Genomic DNA, 19,688 nt, shown 5'->3' on the forward strand with positions numbered 1-19,688 from the left:
AGACCGACCCCAGATTCTTCTCCTCCGCATCTTGCCTCCGCACGGGAGCTAGGCGATTGGAACCGCGACAAGCTTCTCATTGGCCCAGCGGCCAAGTATTCATACGCCGAAGCCAGCTCGTCAACTCCGACGCTACTTGCTGTGGTCCCCTGAGCCGATGTACGACCGCAAGGACAGTTATAAAGGCGGTATCGGTAGCGCTCTAGATGGGTCACGAAAAGATCGCTCGAGTGCAACAAAGTAGACACATTTGGTGAGAGGCAGGTGACAGGGGTGCTAATGTTTTCATTCTCTTCATTACTCAGGTTGGAATACAAGTGTCGTCAACTGTAAAATCGGGTCCTCAACCACCAACTATAGGTTTGCTTTGTCCTTCTGTTCGGGCACTTGTGTCAACAGCTTATCGCTCTTGATCGCCGACTTCAGGTTGTCCAAAACCAGTATCTCCATGTCACGCTGGGAAGAGTTAGCTCGTATTCTCTCCCACTTCACTAGACAGAACGACTTACCTGTGTCTCGTATGTAGCCGTTCCAACATGTGGCAGCAACACCGCGTTCTCGCATTCCAGTAGCCCTGGGTGAATCTTGGGCTCCTCCTCAAACACATCCAGCCCACATGTCCAGACCTTGCCGCTCTTCAGCGCATCGACCAAAGCTGCTTCGTCGATCAATGCACCTCGTGCAGTGTTCACGATGACCACGCCATCCTTCATCGCGTTGAATTGTTCCTTGCCAATGATATGTGTGGTCGAAGGGTTGAGCGCCAAGTTCAGACTGAGGACGTCGGATGTCTTGAGTAGCTCATCAAAAGTGACGTACTTTGCGCCATTCTCCTCGCTAGCTGGGAGCTGGTGACGGTTGTGGTATTGTATCTTCATGCCGAACGCCTTTGCGCGATGTGCGACCGCTGAGCCAATACCACCCATGCCTAGGATACCGAGTGTCTTGTTCTTGGGGTCGTGACCGAGGGAGAAGTTGCCGCGCCACTTGCCTGCCAGATATGTCAGCTTTGCTTCAACAAAGGGCAAGCTTACAAACCATTGTTGACTGCCATGTACGACTGCTTGATGTTTCGGAGTGCGCCCAACATGAGCCAGATGGCGACATCTGCAGTCGCGTCGTTGACCGCTATCGGTGTGCTTGATACTGATATTCCTCTCTTTGTGCATGCTGCGACGTCGATGTTGTTGTATCCGGCGCCGTTGTGGCAGATGTACTTCAGGCTCTTGGGCAGAGCGTCAAGCAACTCGGCGTTGAAGTCTCCGGTAATCGGATTCGAGTCGTTGCTTCGGTACAGGGCATACACACCGTCGAATTCGCCACTCTTGCACTTTGAGAGGAAGTCTTCGCGGTTGCCATTGGGGTACTCGTGCAGCTTCGAGGCTACCTCTGAACACTGCTGCCATTCTTTCTGGGCATGTGACAGTTTGCCGATGAGAAGTGCTGCTCGTTGTGACATGGTGAATGTGTGTTTGTGGAAGTGGTGACGATGCAATCGAGTGCTTTGAGAGGATGGAGGGGTCAAGGGGAACAAGTTGCCGGACAACGATGTCTTGAGCGCAGCGGCATTTGGAAACCTTTTATTGCGCGCTGCCCAGCTCCACCACCACGGAGCTGTCCCGACCGGTCTATTTCGGACCGAACTTTGTTATAGAGAATTGCAGCGTGGTAATTTACCTCGCTCAATTGACAGCATAGCAGTTTGCTGTTTCACAGCGTCCCGAAAACCGTGCCGCTACAAACATGGTGTCTGGTGTATCGCGATGATGCAACCCCACCATCGCTGCCTCGGCTGCCCCGCCATCGTCGTATCTCAGGTCAGATAAAAGCTTCTAATCATCAAACATAGTCAGCTACACAAGACTACGTCCAGAAGACAGAGAGCTTTCACTATTTCTCCTGAAATACACATTGTTCTAATAGTCCAACGTTACAGATCGAAAAGGAACCCAAGCTCGTGTCATCGGCATCTGACGCACAAGACCACACAAAAGTTCAAACGCCGACAAAACACGTGAGCGCACTAACCGCAATCACGCTCAACATGGCCGAAAGGAGCAAGCGTCATTTCGGCGCATCGGCGATCTGTCATCTCCCGAGCCGAGCCAGATCCGGCTTCCAGACTCCCACCGAACGCCTTCCAGTATGTTAGGCAGCAAGGCAAACATGAACATGTGCTGCCTGCTTCAGCCTGGCTGCAAGCGAAGGGCAGAAACTCACGAAACAGAAGATGTGTGTATGCGTGGAATTCTGTTGAAGCGCCTAATGAGCGAGCACTTCAATCCTGCCCAGGTGAATGAACATATAAGCTCGTCTTGTTCCATGACAATGTAGCATTCGAGTTCATCGCTAGTGATCCGTATCTTCCATCCGAGCAATAGTCATCACAAACGAACATCAAACATGGAGCTCAAACGCATAGCAGTCCTTGGGGTATGTCTACTCATCTAGACGGTCTGCAAGCCTCTCAGAGTTAACGCCAGCCCAACCGCAGCCAGGAGGAAACGTAGGCAACACCATCATCACCGAACTCCGCAAAGACGGGCCGCGATTCACCATCACAGCCATCACGCGCTCAACATCGTCCTACACACCACCTTCTACAACCATTGCCCACCGAACCGTGGATTACACATCCTTCTCTTCTCTACTAGCCGCGTTTCAGGGTCAAGATGCAGTATTGAACTGCGTCACGGGTAGTGCCACGCAATACGAGCCGTCCAAGCTCATTATCGACGCAGCGGTTGCTGTAGGCGTCAAATTCTTCTTCGCCAATGAGTTTGTTGGAGATGTTACACGCAAGGAGTTTACAAGATTGCCAGAAGCTTTTGTAGGCGCCAAGTGCAGGATTCGGGAGTATTTAGAGGAGCTGGGGCGGGAAAAAAAGATGGCGTGGGCAAGCTTGAACGGAGGACCGTTTTTTGATATGTGTATGTTCTCTTGGACATGAAGGCCTTTCTGTTTGCAAGAATGATACTAACACATCTAATACAGGGCTCATGAAGGGACCCGCAGGCTTCGGTAAGTCATTCGATCCATCTATCTGACCTACTATTTCACTCTGCTCACCTTCCGTGCCAGACATGCCCAATCGCCACGCTCGTATCTACGGCACCGGAAACGAGCCCTTGCACTGGACCCCTCTTGCCATAATCGGTCTCGCTGCTGGAAATATGCTCCGCAATCCCCTTTCTATCATCAATCGGCCCATTCTCATCTGTCCTTTCCCACACCTCACGCAAAACGTGTTACTGCGCACACTGGAAAAGCTTCTTGGTACGACTTTCAGCGTGGAGCATGTCGATGTGCAGAAGATTCACCGACATGCTTTGGTCGTGCTGGAGAAGTGGAAGGAAGGCGGTGAACAAGAAGAAGGAAAAGCACAAATGGGCAAAGCAATCAAGGGACTGGCGATATGTAACCAGTTTGATGAAAGTGAGGACAAGGCGAAACATCTTGGTCAGACTTTTCAGAATGAGATCGTTGGGGTGAAGATCATGCAGGTGGAAGACGCAGTAAAGGATGCGCTGGAGCGATATGGGAATGAGTGTCAAGTTGTCCAGGGTATGTTCACTGTGGAAGCTTGCGAAATATAAATTGCGCACCGCTGTTAGCATGTCGCTCAGACTTGTGATACCATCGGCATATCTGTGCTTGGGGCGGAAACAACAAAGCGGGATTACATTCATTAAAATTGAGAGAAACAGTAGATCTCATGGAGAACAAATTCGTACACTAAACTGTATGATTGTTTCATGTTGCACAGACGAACAATGCGACTGCTAGTGCTGACCGTTCAGCAATACCGCTATCTATATTTTTACCGCCTGGAATGACTGCTATGAAACGTTCCATGTCTACATTCCTTTTATACATTATATTTTTGGCAATATAAAACACCACTTAGCTACCACCGAACTAGTGCCCTTGATAATCACTTCGGTCTCCACCCAGTCTCTGTTGCTGTCCCAGATCGAGATCTTCAAACGCCGCCGGATCCCATTCCCATTGATCGAAAGTCGCCTCGTAAGGATTTCCATAGAAAAGGTTCAGTGGCTGTCCAAAACCCATCAACTCAGCATTAGGATCGTTTAGGTTTTCACTTACGGAGATGTCGCTGTGATAAAAGTTGCCTGTATTGGATTGCGTGTAGGAGTCGTTGCTGTTAAATGGATCAGCGGCTGGCCAAACGACATCCAACTGTTGCAATGCAAGAGGTTGACTGTACGACGGATGTTGCTGCTGCAAGTCCGCGGTTGTGTCCTGTGTATGGTGTTGTTTTTGGTGCTGATCAGTCGGCTGTGGTTGGGGTAGTTGCCGATGGGCCGCGTCTTGTTTACTCTGCTTGCTCAATACCTTAGCCACAACGTTGTATGCCCTCTCGCTAATCGCGTCAACCGACTTCATCGAACTTAGCCACCTTATAAGCTTGTCGACGCAGGATGTGATATGTGACTTTTCGATTGTCAAGTGGATGCCATCCAGCGACAGCTCAAGAAGTAAGACTGTAAGTGCTTGCATGACTACGCATGGTGATTAGCTGTATCGGTTACTACAGGATCTTAGAGACGTACTCATATGAACAGCACACCACCACGGACCATTCCTGTAATACCACGCAAGGTTTGGGGGGTCTGGCAACATGGAGGTGATATCCAAAGCTGCGCCTATGCAGGCCTCTGCGGTTTTCTGGTTGAACCGAATCGATTCTGCGCTCTGCCCCTTTATGCGCAGGTCCAGCCGGCATATACAGGGCCGAGTGATGCAGATTTTAGCGCTGTGGTAGTATAGATACAGTAACAGCTGCTCTCGACTCAGATCGTGCCCTGACGCAGCGGCAGTTGCCGCTACTGAACCTTGAGACAGAGAATGCAAAGCCCAAGTTTCCAATTCGTCAGATAGCGACGCAATCTCTTTCTGCGCAGCCTTCCATGACTTGGCAGACTTCTGTGCAGAGTACAGACCAGATAGGATCTTGTTCATAAGAATATCGAGCCTAACGTAGGCTACATAGAACGGGTCCACGCTCGCATTGGGTGCCGGTTCACCAGCAGAGGATTCGGAAACCCGAGTTACTGCAGGAGAAGTGGTCGTCTCACGTGACATCGTCTCCATTTCAGTTCCTTTCGTGCCCGGTGGCGGTACTGTACAGTCTATGGCACTTACAGTGCAAGGACGCCCTGTTATTGAGGTGATGACACATTCAATGGAGTAAAGTGACCACCAGATCTGGTTCAGGGTCTTCCGCCTCTGGGGAGACATGGAAGGATCCTCGTGTCTAAGGTGCAGACCCGCAGCTTGTGCATGGCGGAGGGCGATACCGATCATGTACCAAGCTCTGTAAACTCACCGTCAGCACGCGCACATATCGTACAATTCATTGGGCTTTTGTATACCCTAAAGGTATTTGCTGTATGTCATGTTGGCGTTCGCTGTTATAAAACAAGACGAATACCTTGAGGGTGATTTCTACTGTGTGGCTGGGGCGAGACATACCTGCTGACATGTCCAATTGTCAGATAGTATAGAGAGAGAAGCCCAAACGCCTAGACCGATGTCAGAGCTTCTCGTTACAATTCCGAAAGGAACCCACCTGTATCACTGTTTGATCCGGTTGCGCGACTAAGGTGTTGATGGACTGGAGCTGCAAAAGATGTACTGCTCTCCACATGTACACTAGATGGTCGTGGTCATCGGCCCGCCACTCTGCACTGATGAGATGTGAGTAGCGTGTACCGATGGCCAAAACGAGATTCATGACAGCTTTCCACTTCGGACATGCGACCGATGCAGCACTGCTTCGATCTCCCCTGAAGAACGTGTGCAGCTGATGTTCGAAAATGTCACCTAGGATTGGAAACGGACTGTGTACGATCACTTTGTAGTACTCGAAAAGACGTTCGGCCGTATCAGCAGAAGGTATTACATGTGGGTCACCAATATCAATGTCGATGTTGGATTTGTCAAGATAGAAGTAGCAGCCAGGGAACTGGTCATTGTCGGGAGGTTGCTGGTCGCCGCTGTGGTGTTGACGCTCTCGGAGTGCTTCAGCACGCTGGTTGAAGGCATCGCCGTCGGCCCCAGGTGGCCCATATGGGATATCGGGGGACTCGCCTTCGGGATGTTCAATCTTGGTTCCAAGGGCTCGGAGCCACTGAACTTGCGAGTTGCGGCCCATATAGCCCGTGTTATCTGCCTGTTCGATGCGCAAAATGTCCTCCTGGACAAAATCCAGGTCTTCGTTCGAACCAACAGAAACAGAGACGTTGGCTTCGCCGCCGTCTGCAGAGGTAGTGCTCGGAGCGTCGTCATTGGCATGAGATGATGAGGCTCTTCTTGCCCGCTTACTACGCAACAGCGCAGGGGTTGGTAGAGGAGGGGGAGTGTCATCTTCGAAGGATGCCAACGTTTCCTCGATCTTCTTCTTGCTCGCATCATCGAGCTGACTGCTGACATCGAGCAAGAGCTCGGTTAATGTATGCAATTTGCGCTGCGCCCTTTTACTTGTCAGACGAATAAGTAGAGCAGATAGACAATGACATGGACCGACCCTTTGAGGCGGTCCTTGCGCTCCAGATCGTAGTGACAACTATAGTGGTGTTTGTCACAATTGTCGCAACGCGGACGAGTACCAGAGCATTTCACCTCTGGAGATAGAGTCAGCAAGCTGGAGCTGGGCGAGGTACAGACAAGAGTTCAGGCCCACTTCTTTTGCGACACTGGGTACACTAGCGGAAGTTAGCGCCGGCCCAATTTAAATAGTCAAAGGCCTTTACTTGCGGCTTTGCTCACTACTTCGCCACGAACTCGAGGGGCTCGTGTGGCGGGCGGCAGATGGTAATTCTGCCCGGGTATTCTTGGTATGGCCACCTTTGGCTCCCTGGAGTTGGAGCCCTCCGGCGGATAGCGGTTGTGATTCATGCCCTCTGCTTGCAGTAATGGCAGTGCTAGGAAGAGCACTTACAAGGCGCTGACGTCGCGACCTGGCTCAGGTCGTACACGGGCACCGTATCAGTCTGACCGCACAAGAGAGGAACTAGGGAAATGTGTCGTGGTGGTGGAACAGAGCATTGCAGTGCCCAGTGTCTCTTATGCGGCGATATATGACACTACCGGGAGGTTTCCGAGACGAGGAAGGCGCGCGCATTTAGGTCTCAGCCTAATGAGCGCCTTTGTGTGGCCTACGGGCGGCGAGATGGCGACGTCGCGTTGTGTACAGGTGGACACCTGGGCAGGCTCGTAGGCGATAAGAACACCTAGAGCGCTGGACCACCCACATATAGCAGCAGATTGCAGAACGCAGATCTACCCGTGTCTGGCACGCGAGCCACTGTCCATGGACCAGAACTTGCCCCTCTGCAGTCTTCTTGGCCAGCGTCCGGCCTTTCTTCGGCAGCATTCTGCCATGAGCATGCGAGGCTTGCCGCAGCCGCATCACTTGGAAAGGTAAGGCCTTTGCTGATTATGCGCGAGCTACCAAGTAAACCCCACTCGAATCTGCACATCATCTAACATGTGGAGTGCTCGACCGAATGTGCCCAACTCCTAGAGTGTTGCAAGTAGCACACGCTGTGCAACTACACTCAGCCTCGGGTCCAACACGTCGCTACCAGGCGCAGATACCATGGCCAGATACACTCTGCAGATGCCAGACGTACACTCGAGTATGCCTTCGCTCATCTGTGCCCCCAGCCTGTAGTTGTCGCTTATAAGACACTTGACCAGCGTCATCATGGCACACGGTTCTACCTACGCTTCCTCGAGTATGGCTGCCTCTGCCTCTGGCTCATGTGGGTCCCGGACGCGTCTTGCCAGTTCATCCTGCCCTATCTTTCTGACATGATACCGCTGTTTGACGGTACTGACAATCCGTATGTGACCTCGAGGCTGTACAAGGCCCTGTCGCATAAGACTGTTCACCATGACACTGAAGTCCAAGAGCAGGCATACCACGCCATCTACTACGTGCCCAATCCTAACGCCTGTATGAATGATCTGAGAGTGTCCCCATGCTCCCTGTGGTCCTCCAGATAGTCCTCGGTAAGCCATGACGATGTCTTTCCTGACCACCCTCTCAAGGACTACTTTCTTCACAAATTCCGTCTCTGGTCCTGCTTCCATAAGATCGCATCCTCAATGACATAGCCATTGCAAGAACCGATTACTATATGCGTTGCCGATCTTATTGTAAGCCCCCAGACGATACTGCCGAATCAACTCCGCAAGATAAAGCACCGAAGACATGGCGAAGCATCGCGTCTTGACAGCGGAGAAAAAAAATGAAACGATGTCTATAATCCACATCAAATACAACATACAACATATAACATACTTAACACAACGCCAATTGTGACTTTGGTCGTCAGTGCTGTGGACCGCCACTGTGCGCTTGTTGCATCTGCTCATTCCTACTCACTTAAGAACCGCTTGAACTTTGTTCAACCAAACGGGTGATCTATCTACCGGCGGCCAATCACTATGCGCGGCCTTGCACGCCAGTAATCTTCTGGACCATCGTGGCAAATTCTTATGTGCACGTTGTCCGCAGCCGGGAAGTGCTCCCGAGCCAATAGAATGTCGACGTTCGCAAGCACACAGCCGGCATCTGTAATGGGAAATATCTTCCGTTCTTTGACCCTCTCTTTTTGGCTTGGATCGAAAAAACTGCAGCGAACAGCTATCTCAAAACAGCTGCATAGGCCCATCGAAGATGTCTCGGCTTGCGCGGTGCAGCGGCCCAGTTCTAAGTCGGAACTACCCAGGTATTGATAGGTCTAGAGTCCTGCTAGTTTCGGATGCGGATCCGTTGCGAATCACAGGATATCGGGATCGATCGATGTCTATTATGAGGATTTGATTCAGCGCTATTCTCGGTTTTGCCGCCGTCGCCCTTGCCCTCAGTGGCTTTTCTTCTTCTTCATTTCCAGCTTTCTCTCACGCTTGTCAGCGATTCGTTGAAATATGCTGCCATCGTACACTGCGCGAATGTCCTCCTTGTTATTATTAGCATCGAGGGTAAGCCAACAAATCATCCGAAGTGTTACATACCTTCATCATTCGACCATCTTCAGGCCAAAGCGTAATATACGTCGCAGTCCCTGCTCAAGATTAACGTTCTACCCATTTCACACCGCTCAAGATTGGACAAAGCTTACACTCGAAGATGAAACCACACGTTCCAATCGGATCATCGAGATCCCTCTGTCCTTTTAACACATTTTTCAAGTCCCCCACAGTCAGATAGTCTCGTCCATCGGCATATTTTGTAAAAATTTCTTCAAATTTTGAAGGGATAAACCTTCCTTCAGCGTCGTACGTCCCAGTGTCACTACCGTGCCTTGCCCTGTGCACATTGTGCAAGAAGAGACGAAAGAAAGGATCCGGAAGCCATCCTGAGCACGTGGGATACGAGAAGTTGATATGAATGACCAAGACGGCGAAGGCAGAGAAGAACAGACCACAGCCTAGGCGGTAGAAACCGACGAAAGTGTCTTGTGGCCAAAGAACACCATCATGGTCTCGGTCGAAGAAGTCGCAGTGTTGTTGCAGGACTGTTTGATGCGCGTGCTTCTTTGCCCAGTCGTCTTGCGTGCTGCCTTGAGGCGAATCCTCTGACGGGGCGAAATTTGCGCGCGCAACCGCTATGTGCAATTAGTACAATGGAGTCGAAGTAATGGCGCAACACTCGTATTCGTACCTGTGTGTTGTAGGCGAGAGTTTTCGCCATTAATGTATGGTTTCCTTTCTTCGGTGACGGGTACGTTGTGGATCGAGTAGACAGGTACCCTGTCGTCTTCCCCACATTCCGCATGTCCATTGACGCCATCCATCTTTGCAATCATAACGGCAACCTTTTCAGTAGTAAATCAGAGAAGTTGTCAAGAGACAAAAGACATCGAAATGGAAAGAAACGCTCTAGCTATTCGCCCTTGGGCTGCCACGAAGACTGAGCCGCATGTTCCTATTGGATCAAGGGCTCACCATGACGTCAATGACTCTGGAAATGGTCTTAGTACTGCAGCGCAACATGTCAAAAGCGTTTTTCAGGATTGTGGTTTACGCTCAGGAACGTCAAGTCTTTACTGTCGTCAGTGTGATGTGTGTATCGTGGCAGTGGGAGCATGTATGTGCGTGCATGTCAGCCGTTGTTTCGCGGCTGCTATCTCTCGAAGTGCAGTTCCGCGGCCAATCACTGAAAAGCAACCCTGCTCCCAAAGCGCGCCCTGGCTTGATCTTCAGGCACGCGTCGAAATTAGATCACTCGCAAATACCTTGCATACACATGTATACTGTCTGCGTGAGTTATACTGTTATGTCTTGTACACCAAGGCGATTCGAATACATAAGATATCTGAGTTGACCATCATACTGAAAACGCATCAATTTCCGTAGTCACTCTTCTAGCTGATGTATTGTAGGAGAACTCAATGATACCTCGTCTTACTTAAGCGGAAAGTCTTCACTATGCCTGAGCGTTCCGCTCTACACTTGGGCTACTCAAAGGGAGCACATCTTCCCATGCTGTCACCCGCATGTGTTGGTTATTGATGTCTTGATGTGGTGAGGTGGTCAGAAGGTTGCACCGATGATGAACGCAGCGAGTCCGATTCGGCTAGCGCGATCTCGCGGATGAATGACGCGCATGCACGGGACTGCGGGAACACGCGCCTTCTAAATGTCGCGTCTGCATCGCATTCCTCTATTGAGGATGCCGCTCCACTAACGCGATACCGGGCTACATGTTGCCGTTGTCGAAGACCGCTTGATCCAACTGATGCGAGTCGCCATCCGCCATGTCGTCCCCATTGCCGGATTTCGATTCTTCGCAATTCTCGATAACCTCGCCGCGTCGCATACCAAAGTCCGCGTTTACGTACAAGCAGCTACACCAGCTCAAGACGTACAGCCCCCAAACGCCCCTCCGCGTCATCGCGCACGTCGACCTCGATGCCTTTTACGCGCAATGCGAAACCGTCCGCCTTGGTATCGATCCCTCCAAGCCCCTCGCAGTCCAGCAATGGCAGGGCCTCATCGCAATCAACTACGCCGCACGCGCATTTGGACTAAGCCGACATGTCACTTCGACGGAAGCATTGAAGCAATGTCCAGATCTGATCCTGCAACACGTAGCGACATGGAAGGAGGGCGACGAGAAATGGGCATACCATGAAAACAGCTTCAAGGACATGGCGACGCACAAGGTCAGCCTGGACCCGTATCGCATGGAGAGCCGCAAGATTCTGAAGTGCATAAAAGAGGCCTTGCCGGAAAAGGAACAACGCGTGGAGAAAGCAAGTATCGATGAGGTCTTCATGGATCTAAGTGCCCAAGTGTACACGATATTGCTCGAGAGATATCCCGAATTGAGGGGACCACCACCATACGACGACCCGACAGAACGACTCCCAAAAGTACCTACAACCGTGTTGGACTGGGCGGCCGACGCGCTTGTCGAGACGGGTGAAGAAGATGGAGAAGATAGGGATCCAGATTGGGATGATGTGTGTATGGTCATCGCATCCGAGATTGTACGAGATGTGCGGACACGGATCAAAGAAACACTGGGTTACACTTGCTCTGGGGGAGTCGCGAGGAACAAGATGTTGTCAAAACTAGGATCAGGTTACAAGAAGCCGAATCAACAGACCGTTATCCGGAACCGCGCTGTCAAGCACTTTCTTTCCGATATGAAGTTTACCAAAATCCGAATGCTAGGAGGCAAACTAGGAGATGAGGTCGTCGCAATGTTTGGGACGGACAAAGTCAAGGACCTTGTGGAACAGCCATTGGATCAATTGAAGAAGCTTGGCGATGACACAGGCAGTTGGATATACTCCATTATTAGAGGTGAAGATAATAGCGAGGTGAATCCCCGGACTCAGATCAAAAGCATGCTTTCGGCAAAATCCTTCAGACCCGCCATCAACTCGTTCGAGCAAGGTGTGCGGTGGCTGCGCATCTTCGTAGCCGACATATTTTCACGATGCGTAGAAGAGGGCGTGCTGGAGAACAAGAGAAGACCCAAGAGCATTAACCTGCACCACCGCCAGGGTGCGCAAACGCGAAGTCGACAAGCGCCGATACCCCAGGGCAAACCACTATCAGAAGCCATACTATTTGATCTCGCCAAAAATCTCTTAGCTCAGGTAGTCGTTGATGGAAGGGCCTGGCCCTGCGCTAATCTCTCCCTGAGCGTCGGAGGCTTCGAAGACGGTATCACGAACAACAAAGGCATCGGCGGTTTTTTAGTTCGAGGCGAGGAAGCAAGGGCCATGATGTCGACTGGTAGAGCCGTGAGTGGTGGAGGCGAGCCACCTGCAAAGCGAAGAAGGACGAAAGGAAATATTGCCAACTTCTTCGGTCCAAGAGACGAGAAGAAGAAAGATTTCGATGCCGCGAGGGCGGTACTTTGGAAAGCACATGGCGAGTCCACGCGAGATGAAAGTGGAGACGAGGTAGAGGAGACTGGAGAAGATCACGACCCAGTCCACGCACAACAAAACCATGAATTAGAGCGACCTTCAACACCACCGTTGGAGCGCCAAAGTTCGGATATGGACTTTTGTGCCCCAGGAACACCGCCCTCAGCCCAACCTCAGCCTGCTCCCGCCTCTCCACCACCACACAATCAGGACCCAATAACACCAGTCCCTCGAGCCAGGCCTACAGTCCAGCAAAAACCTGTCGATACCTATTTCTGTTCTCGTTGTAATCTCCACCTTCCGCTGGCGGAAAAGGCCGAACACGAAGACTACCACTTTGCACTAGATCTGTCAAAGGAGATGCGGCATCAAGAAAGAAATCCCCCTTCACTCTCCGTAAAGAAAGGAGCCAGTGGGTCGAAGCCTTCTAGAGGACGGGGACGACCACCGGGAAGTGCAAGAGGAGAAGCGGTTGAGAAGGGGCAGGCCAAGCTGGCTTTTGGGAGAGGAAGTTGATGATTAATTTGTTTACGATACGTCAATGCTCATGAAAACACCTAGCGTTTGAGAGTGGATGCTTCATGCGTCGATAAATTTTACACAATGCAGCTGTCATCCAGCTTCTAGACACATCGCTAGCACAAGCGTGTTCATTTGCTCAATGTCTGCCATAGCATGAGACCGCCAACATGATACGCACATGTTGGTCTTCCTGACGAATCGACTACACAACTTCAAAGTGCAACCTCACCCACGGCATCTCCTCACTGCCCTCTGGCATCCTATACGTAAAGTTCCAGAACTCAAAGTCGCTATATCAGGTTAGCATGCGTTCTTCTGTCTCTCTCTGCGGAAAAGAATCCAGGTCAAACTTACTTGATAACCTCGCCAGCTCCGCCGAACAGCCCGTTGAACGTAACCTCGGGTTCCAAATCCACAGATCCGGTAACGTTGACTTGAACACCCTCAACATCCGCCCAGCCTGCCACATCCCTCTTACCATCCCAACCGTTCGTGCCCACTAAGAAAGAAAACGCACTTGATGCATTCCCCACTGGGTACTCAAGCTGCAAACTTCCCTCTTCGACCACGACATCCAACGCCATACTCTGAGCGTACAGACTCATCCAGCCTACACTTCCGTCCTGCCTCAGCCACTGCACGACTGCGGGATTGAACGAGTTCTGGTTCCTGGCCGGGCCTCCGACGACAGTCTCGTTGAAAGATTCAGCACCAATAGTCAGATTAGGGGAGAGGTAAGCCGAAATGTTTCGGGGCTCAAAGTCGTACGGTGGAGAGAATGCCGAGGTGCTGACAGTATGTGTGCCGGGAAACTTGGACAGAGACGAGAGTGTGGTATTTGGAACTAGCGTGTTGTGGTAGGGCGCCAGGATGGCGATTAGAGGGCCAATCGCAAAGTCATTCTTGTGGCCCATGGCGTATGGCTAGAAGGATGTCAGCTCTCTCCCACTCTCAAGCGTAGGGGATATGATATAGGAAAATGGAGACGGTGCTCCATGCATACCTTCTTGTTGATAGGCGCCATCTCCTTACCCACAAGCGTCCACATTTGCAGCGCCAAGATACTCAGATACTTGTTCATATCGAACCCATATGCGCGATCCCACGGGCCAGCCACATTCTTCATGTCCGCATGATACAGGTCCCCCAGTACGGACCAAGTATCGCGAATCATTCTTGGACCATACTCGCCCATCAAGCTGTCGCTTGGCATATATTTTGCCCAAAGCGTCAGCGCAAACAGCGAAACACCAGCGTAGGTTCCAGAGTTGAACTCGGAAAGCGTGTTGTCCCGGACAAAGAGGTCGATGACTTCTTTGGCGTAGTTTTCGCCTGCGATTGTCATGTTGGAGTCATTGGCGCGGCGACCGACGTAGCCAGAAACAAAGGCGCGCATGATGGAAGGGTTGCTGTAGGCAGGGTAGAGATTATCGTCGTCGACGCCGCCAACACGGTAACTGTCTCCGATGGTGGTGTTGAACAAGCTTTCCAGCATGTAGTCTTGGACATCTTGGGGGAGAAGATGAGGGAATTCCTCTAGCATAATGACAAATGTCGTGCCGATGAAGCCGCGCCAGTTTGGATCCCACGAGTTGTAAATCTCAGCTGGATATTGTTCAGTGGCCACAGTTGGCTCCTCTGGATATTTTTGGTAATTGCCAAACCTTGAATCGTGTTAGTAAGAATATATCTGGAAGAGGCATTGGATAATCCCTTTCGCTGCAAAACTCACCATTGTTGACTTTCGTTCTTGAATTGCCCTCCGATGACATTTTTCACGATCCGTACTGCCTGCTCAACATCATCGGCTTCGTTTCGCGCCAACAAGCCAGCTGCATACCAGACGCTTGCTCTGGTCTCGTGCGTCAGAGCAGCAGCGTCCAAGCTGAAAATGTATGCTCTTTCGTCGTCGTAGTACATGTCCATCCAGTCCATCGACTCATGCAACAAGCCCGTCGCATACGTTTCCGTATCATTGCGTGAGACTAGACTACCGCCAGCAAACACATGCTGAGCCAGAAGCGTCAACGGCACCCAGAGCCTCGAGGTCCCAATCATGCTGAATGTCACGTAGAGCAGAAGGTAGAGAGTTTGGCACGCGACATGGCGCTGGCCATTATGCAGCTGCAGTGATTGCGGGCCAAGCATGGCACTACCAGAGTTTCTCCGCCATGTTTACGTGAATGCCGAGGGCTTCGGCACATGCTACTGCGAGATAACGGTGGCTTCGGCCTTGGTGGTCTCTCGCGGTGTGCGTTAGGGCCGGATGATTGTATGGCTAGCGGGAGAAACTGCGGGATTCAGATGCCAATGTGGAAGGCGAGGCAATGACTCGTGGTCACGGATGTGACAAAACAACATGACTAACCAAGCGTTCATGTCACAGTCTCTGCCGCAATGTGGCTTGTACAGTTATTTCTAACGAGCAGATCAGACGGATCGGTACCTACTAGATTGCGTGACTAGCTTTTAGATAACTGAACCATGTGGTAACAGAAGGGCCGAGCCGCTTCACCTGCTAAACACGATAGGTTGTAGAATCCTGCGAGGCTGCACGACTGCCTTTACCCCCGACGGACGAGGCTGCACGAGTCCTCGGAACATGACTACAGCGTTGTGTTACTTGCTCGAAGTTCTTAGTATCGTACTTTCGAGGGGAATACAACTCCAGCTGTCTTCATTCCGCAAAGCTGCTCGAGCGTGCGTTTCACAAGACACGGCCATGAACATTAAGCTGAGCATACGCACTGCAGCAGTCAAATTCAAACAGGCTAAAGTATACTTCACTTTTCACATATACGGTATGACATCGTCAGGCACAGTCCGGATGTCGGCATGAGATCTGCAACAGTCACCTGTGAGCGGACAGGAAATGACGCAAGAGGATTGCCGTAGCGTGCTGATGATCGTGTCGATCGGTGGGTAGAGGCTGAATGAGATTGTCACAGAAAATGCAAATCGTTGTGGCGTCAGACGTATTGTAGTAAGCAGACCGATAGTCAAGTCGAACAAGCGCAAGACACAAACTGAGTTGTTGTTGTTGTTGTTGTGGTGGTGGTGGTGGTGGTTTCACCGCGAGGCTGGAGAAGGGATATCGAAGAAGACCAAACTGAGGAGTTAGCACAGTGAGTGGGATCGAGAAGCGTCTGGTCGCAACCCAGTACGTGATCAAAATCGAACAGGCGGACACAGTAATGTTTCCTTCTACGCATGCCATGCATGCGCAGATAAGCGTTCATTCGTAAACATCGACTTCGTGGAGCAACGTCCGTGTCGTAGGTATATACATAGCAAGAAAAGCAGAATCCGGAAATTGATGCATTTGCATGATAGTGATAGCCATAAGCGGAATAAGTGTCCCGATGGAGGCTGCAAGTTCCATGGTAATGATTGGTTCCGCAGAGCAAAGATCCAGTCGTATGAGGAGAATGAGAAATGAAACCCAATTTCCCAATTAACGTACATAACATCAGACACAAAAGGAAAACCAGGAAAGTAAATGCTCCTTTGGGCTGCTCAACCGGATTGGAAGAGGTATAGGGTCCATGGCTTGAGATCCCAGGGAAACAAATGTCAATCCGGATGCTTTTGGTAATGGCAAACTCCCTACGGTACCCGGGTGGTAGAAGATGGATCCATTAAAAAATTAGGTTGGCCAGACTCCAGAGCACCATCCAGTAGCTTGGAAAGAAAGGGTATCTCCGGGCGCGTTATATCGACGCAGGAACAATAACAAGGCCGTAAGAGGGAGATGGACTCTATCTCGTACTGTACCTAGAGGTGCCAGACTGGGGATTGCGCGATGACTGTGGCTGTTGCGACAAGGGATATTCTACACCAGACTTGTCAGTTGTGGAGTAGCGCAACGACCCAAATCACTTACGACGACCATCCGAGGCAATGTAGTAGCCAGGAGCGGCTGCTGCGGCACTAACTGGGGCTTAGCGATAGACCAAATAGGGTTCGTCATAGTAACCAAAATACCTTGGATTAGAGTATGGGGTCGTCTGGGTGGCCGGCTGGCGTCCATATGGGTCTGGGGTCTGCGCTGGGTAAGAGGAATAAGCAGACTGCGCAGGGTAATCCCTTCCACTGGGCTGCTGGTAAGATGAGTATGGATCCGCTGGCTGAGTCCTGGGAGCAGCAGAAGCGGGGGAAGTCTGGTATCCTGGATGCGAGCTTCCATACACGGATGTGGGAGTCGTGGTGTAATGGGGATCACTGCTACCATAGCCTGAAGACGCGTACGTCGTCGCTCTAGACGACGTTGACGACTGGCGAGGAGGTTGGTCATAGGGATCCGCCGCCGAATGAGACGAACCGTGTTCGTACGGTTTCGTCGGACCCCAATGCTGGCGAGCAGCATGTGTACGAGAGTCCTGATAAGCCACTAATGAAGCGTTAGGGCCCCCTGGTTTAGTAGTGCGTACTTGAGGACTATGGCTACCTCCACGTCCAATTTCGCCTGGCTGGCGTTCCTGCTGCCAACGCTGTGAATCCATTTTCAAATCCTGTATCATTTGCTGGGGAGACAAGTTAGCCTTGTAGCCCGACCACGGTCCCATGGCGGCTCAACCTACCGATGTGAGAGTGCGATAAGCGGTTATCCAGTAGCCAGGCTGGCCCTGCGTGAGAGTTAGTTTTCCGTCGAGCGGGCGTCGAGAAGAGAAAGGAAAAAGTGCGGACCTGGTATTCTCCGGTGCCTGTGCCCGGCCTGACGAGCGCATCTGGGCCCAAGTAGCGCTGGATGTCGGCCGTGATGACTTCCCTCGCGATTCCATCGCCAGGCACAAACCACTGATTTGCGCGCGACATGGTTGCTGGGAGGCGTGTGGAAAGGGGACGAAAAGAAAGATGACAGTGATGTCAAAGCCAGAAATGGGGCCAAGCTATGGGAGCTAAGATAGAGGGGCTCTAGGCACCAAAGGTTACGGGCAAAGCAGGTTGGTGTCCGACGTCTATGGTGTCCAGAGGGATTCCAGAAGAGAGGTGTTTGGAGATGCAGGACGCAGAAGCGGGGGTTTGACCAATATACCGGCACCTTTTGGGGGGAGGGTCTGGCCTGTGACAAGTGGACCTTGACGGCGTGGCTGGATGCAGCTTCCTGGTGGGGGGCGATCACAGCAGGTACTCGGAAGTAGATGGGAGGGGGAGGGGGACTACGCTCGAAGCAATATGCGCACTCTGGCAGGCAAAGCTCAGGGTACGGGCGACGGGAAGAGTACTTGTCCAAGTGCTCGTTGTGGGTGTGGGTGTGGGTGTCTGGTTTGAGAGAGAGCCGCAAGTGAAGAAATGGCTTGCAGTGGGCGCGGGGTGCGTGATTGGCCGGCGGCGGGACAGGCTGGAGATGCAAGACGCGGGTCAAGCGGTTGGGCAGCACGCTGGTTTGGCGGCACGGTTTCGTCGAGATGCGATGGGGAAGCAGCAAGAGGAAGAGAAAAGAAGACGCAAAAGAGCGGCGCACCGTCGGCAACCGATCTAATTATTCGGATGGGCCAAACGTCTCCATAGCTCGAGCTTTTGGTACGATTCGCACCGTGTGGAGACGACCTGGGCAGCCCTCAGGTGGCGTCGCTTGGGCATCAACTGCGAGGGTGCCCGAGACCAGCCTGACCCTTCTCAGCTCTAGCGACGGTGATGCAAACGGGCATCGTCGCGTGTCCCCAGGCTGCTTATTCTCGACAGAGCCAGAGTGTGGTCGTGATTGGGCGCATTACAGACAAAAGCGCTGCGCCCGTGGTGCTTTTCAGGGTTTGCCCGTGGTGGAGAGACTTTCGGGGCTAGCCGCTGGCATTTTTACAGACATTTCCTTCCCTGCGCGCCGGTGAGCCCTGCATCATCTCACCCCCCTCCCAACAACAACAACCAAGACCTGTCCCTGGTCCCTCGCTTCGGCCAGCTGTGACGTTGTGAGGCCAGCCTGACGCATTGCTTCGGTCCAGACAGATAGGCTTCACCGACTCGCTGCCCGCCAACTCATGAGAGCGGCCGAGCCCAGCGTGCACCATGCCACCGCCCACACATATCTCTTGCACATCCCTCTTCACAGCATCATCGCCTTTGCAGACCGAACCATGTACAGGCCCTATCCTCGAGCTTGCAGAAACTTCAAACGCAGTCGCCTATAGGAAGCCTTCCCTCTACCGCACACTAACGATCCATTCCTCGTGCTTCCTCGTCGTGGCTGGTTCTCATTAGTCCAAAATCCAGACCTACTGTATCGCTCCAGCTCAATCCATCTCCGTCAGGCACCCATCAGGTCCGCCAGTACGGCACGTGTTTTCGTGTCACCACATTGCTGCGACGTTCCATGATGCGCAGCCCTTGATCACACGCAGCCTGTCGTGCTGCCCAAGCCAGGACACACCCGATTCTGCAACGCGCGACGCGATGGAACTCTATATCTTCATTGCCGTCGGCCGTCTCTGTCATGTCCACAAGCTGCCCTCAGGGTAAACTTTAAACTTGGCGGCGGCGCTTGTAGTTGCGGTCGATAAACTCGAGGCGAAAAGAGAAGGGGAGCTTTGGGACAGGCGGCAGCAGCCCCAACTCGAACGACGACCGTGATAGCCTCAGACACGCTGCACACCGCTGCAGAGTTTCGTCTGAACATTTCCTTTTGCGTGTTGACATTTCCCCCCATGTGGAACCAGGTACCCGCACCTTCTTTCCTTCTCCGTTGCATCCGCACCCGTCAAGATGCCCGACCCACCAGTTGAGCCCCGATGCCATCGTGGCATCCCA

The 19,688-nt window shown here is 52.0% G+C and overlaps 7 protein-coding genes across 7 annotated transcripts; 2 read left to right on the forward strand and 5 right to left on the reverse strand.

The window, feature by feature from the left end:
- Positions 1–354: 354 nt before the first annotated feature.
- On the reverse strand, positions 355–1,459 carry ACET3X_007699 (uncharacterized protein; the record flags this gene model as incomplete). Its single annotated transcript, XM_069453873.1, has 3 exons — positions 355–456; positions 510–991; positions 1,039–1,459. The coding sequence occupies 3 exons, from the start codon at positions 1,457–1,459 to the stop codon at positions 355–357; spliced, it is 1,005 nt and encodes a 334-aa protein (XP_069304862.1).
- Positions 1,460–2,403: 944 nt separating this feature from the next.
- On the forward strand, positions 2,404–3,596 carry ACET3X_007700 (uncharacterized protein; the record flags this gene model as incomplete). The annotated part of the gene is made up of 4 exons (XM_069453875.1): positions 2,404–2,433; positions 2,495–2,930; positions 2,995–3,021; positions 3,082–3,596. 4 exons carry the CDS (start codon positions 2,404–2,406, stop codon positions 3,594–3,596), a joined length of 1,008 nt encoding a protein of 335 aa, XP_069304863.1.
- Positions 3,597–3,918: 322 nt separating this feature from the next.
- ACET3X_007701 (uncharacterized protein) lies at positions 3,919–6,921 on the reverse strand (the record flags this gene model as incomplete). Its single annotated transcript, XM_069453876.1, has 9 exons — positions 3,919–4,056; positions 4,108–4,523; positions 4,575–5,338; positions 5,497–5,546; positions 5,594–6,497; positions 6,551–6,589; positions 6,633–6,647; positions 6,707–6,728; positions 6,777–6,921. The coding sequence occupies 9 exons, from the start codon at positions 6,919–6,921 to the stop codon at positions 3,919–3,921; spliced, it is 2,493 nt and encodes an 830-aa protein (XP_069304864.1).
- A 1,976-nt stretch (positions 6,922–8,897) lies between these two features.
- ACET3X_007702 (uncharacterized protein) lies at positions 8,898–9,842 on the reverse strand (the record flags this gene model as incomplete). Its single annotated transcript, XM_069453877.1, has 4 exons — positions 8,898–8,993; positions 9,049–9,098; positions 9,156–9,641; positions 9,698–9,842. The coding sequence occupies 4 exons, from the start codon at positions 9,840–9,842 to the stop codon at positions 8,898–8,900; spliced, it is 777 nt and encodes a 258-aa protein (XP_069304865.1).
- Positions 9,843–10,793: 951 nt separating this feature from the next.
- ACET3X_007703 (uncharacterized protein) lies at positions 10,794–12,938 on the forward strand (the record flags this gene model as incomplete). Its single annotated transcript, XM_069453878.1, has 1 exon — positions 10,794–12,938. One exon carries the CDS (start codon positions 10,794–10,796, stop codon positions 12,936–12,938), a length of 2,145 nt encoding a protein of 714 aa, XP_069304866.1.
- Positions 12,939–13,146: 208 nt separating this feature from the next.
- On the reverse strand, positions 13,147–15,002 carry ACET3X_007704 (uncharacterized protein; the record flags this gene model as incomplete). The annotated part of the gene is made up of 4 exons (XM_069453879.1): positions 13,147–13,234; positions 13,299–13,867; positions 13,948–14,608; positions 14,677–15,002. 4 exons carry the CDS (start codon positions 15,000–15,002, stop codon positions 13,147–13,149), a joined length of 1,644 nt encoding a protein of 547 aa, XP_069304867.1.
- Positions 15,003–16,140: 1,138 nt separating this feature from the next.
- On the reverse strand, positions 16,141–18,415 carry ACET3X_007705 (uncharacterized protein). Its single transcript, XM_069453880.1, has 6 exons — positions 17,631–18,415; positions 17,525–17,569; positions 17,392–17,467; positions 16,929–17,334; positions 16,828–16,874; positions 16,141–16,776 (listed from the first exon to the last, which is right to left on the reverse strand). The coding sequence occupies exons 1-6, from the start codon at positions 17,757–17,759 to the stop codon at positions 16,703–16,705; spliced, it is 777 nt and encodes a 258-aa protein (XP_069304868.1). The 5' UTR covers positions 17,760–18,415; the 3' UTR covers positions 16,141–16,702.
- Between the last annotated feature and the right edge of the window lie 1,273 nt (positions 18,416–19,688).

The sequence above is a fragment of the Alternaria dauci genome, chromosome 7 (genome assembly GCF_042100115.1).
Source record: "Alternaria dauci strain A2016 chromosome 7, whole genome shotgun sequence".
Taxonomy (NCBI): domain Eukaryota; kingdom Fungi; phylum Ascomycota; class Dothideomycetes; order Pleosporales; family Pleosporaceae; genus Alternaria; species Alternaria dauci.

Excerpts from the sequence above, each read along its gene's own strand:
- ACET3X_007705 (XM_069453880.1), bottom strand. The coding sequence starts at position 17,759 with ATGTCGCGCGCAAATCAGTGGTTTGTGCCTGGCGATGGAATCGCGAGG. Across the intron at positions 17,570-17,630 it reads CAGGCACCGGAGAATACCAG|GGCCAGCCTGGCTACTGGAT; the intron begins GTCCGCACTTTT and ends ACTCTCACGCAG. Across the intron at positions 17,468-17,524 it reads CTTATCGCACTCTCACATCG|CAAATGATACAGGATTTGAA; the intron begins GTAGGTTGAGCC and ends TTGTCTCCCCAG.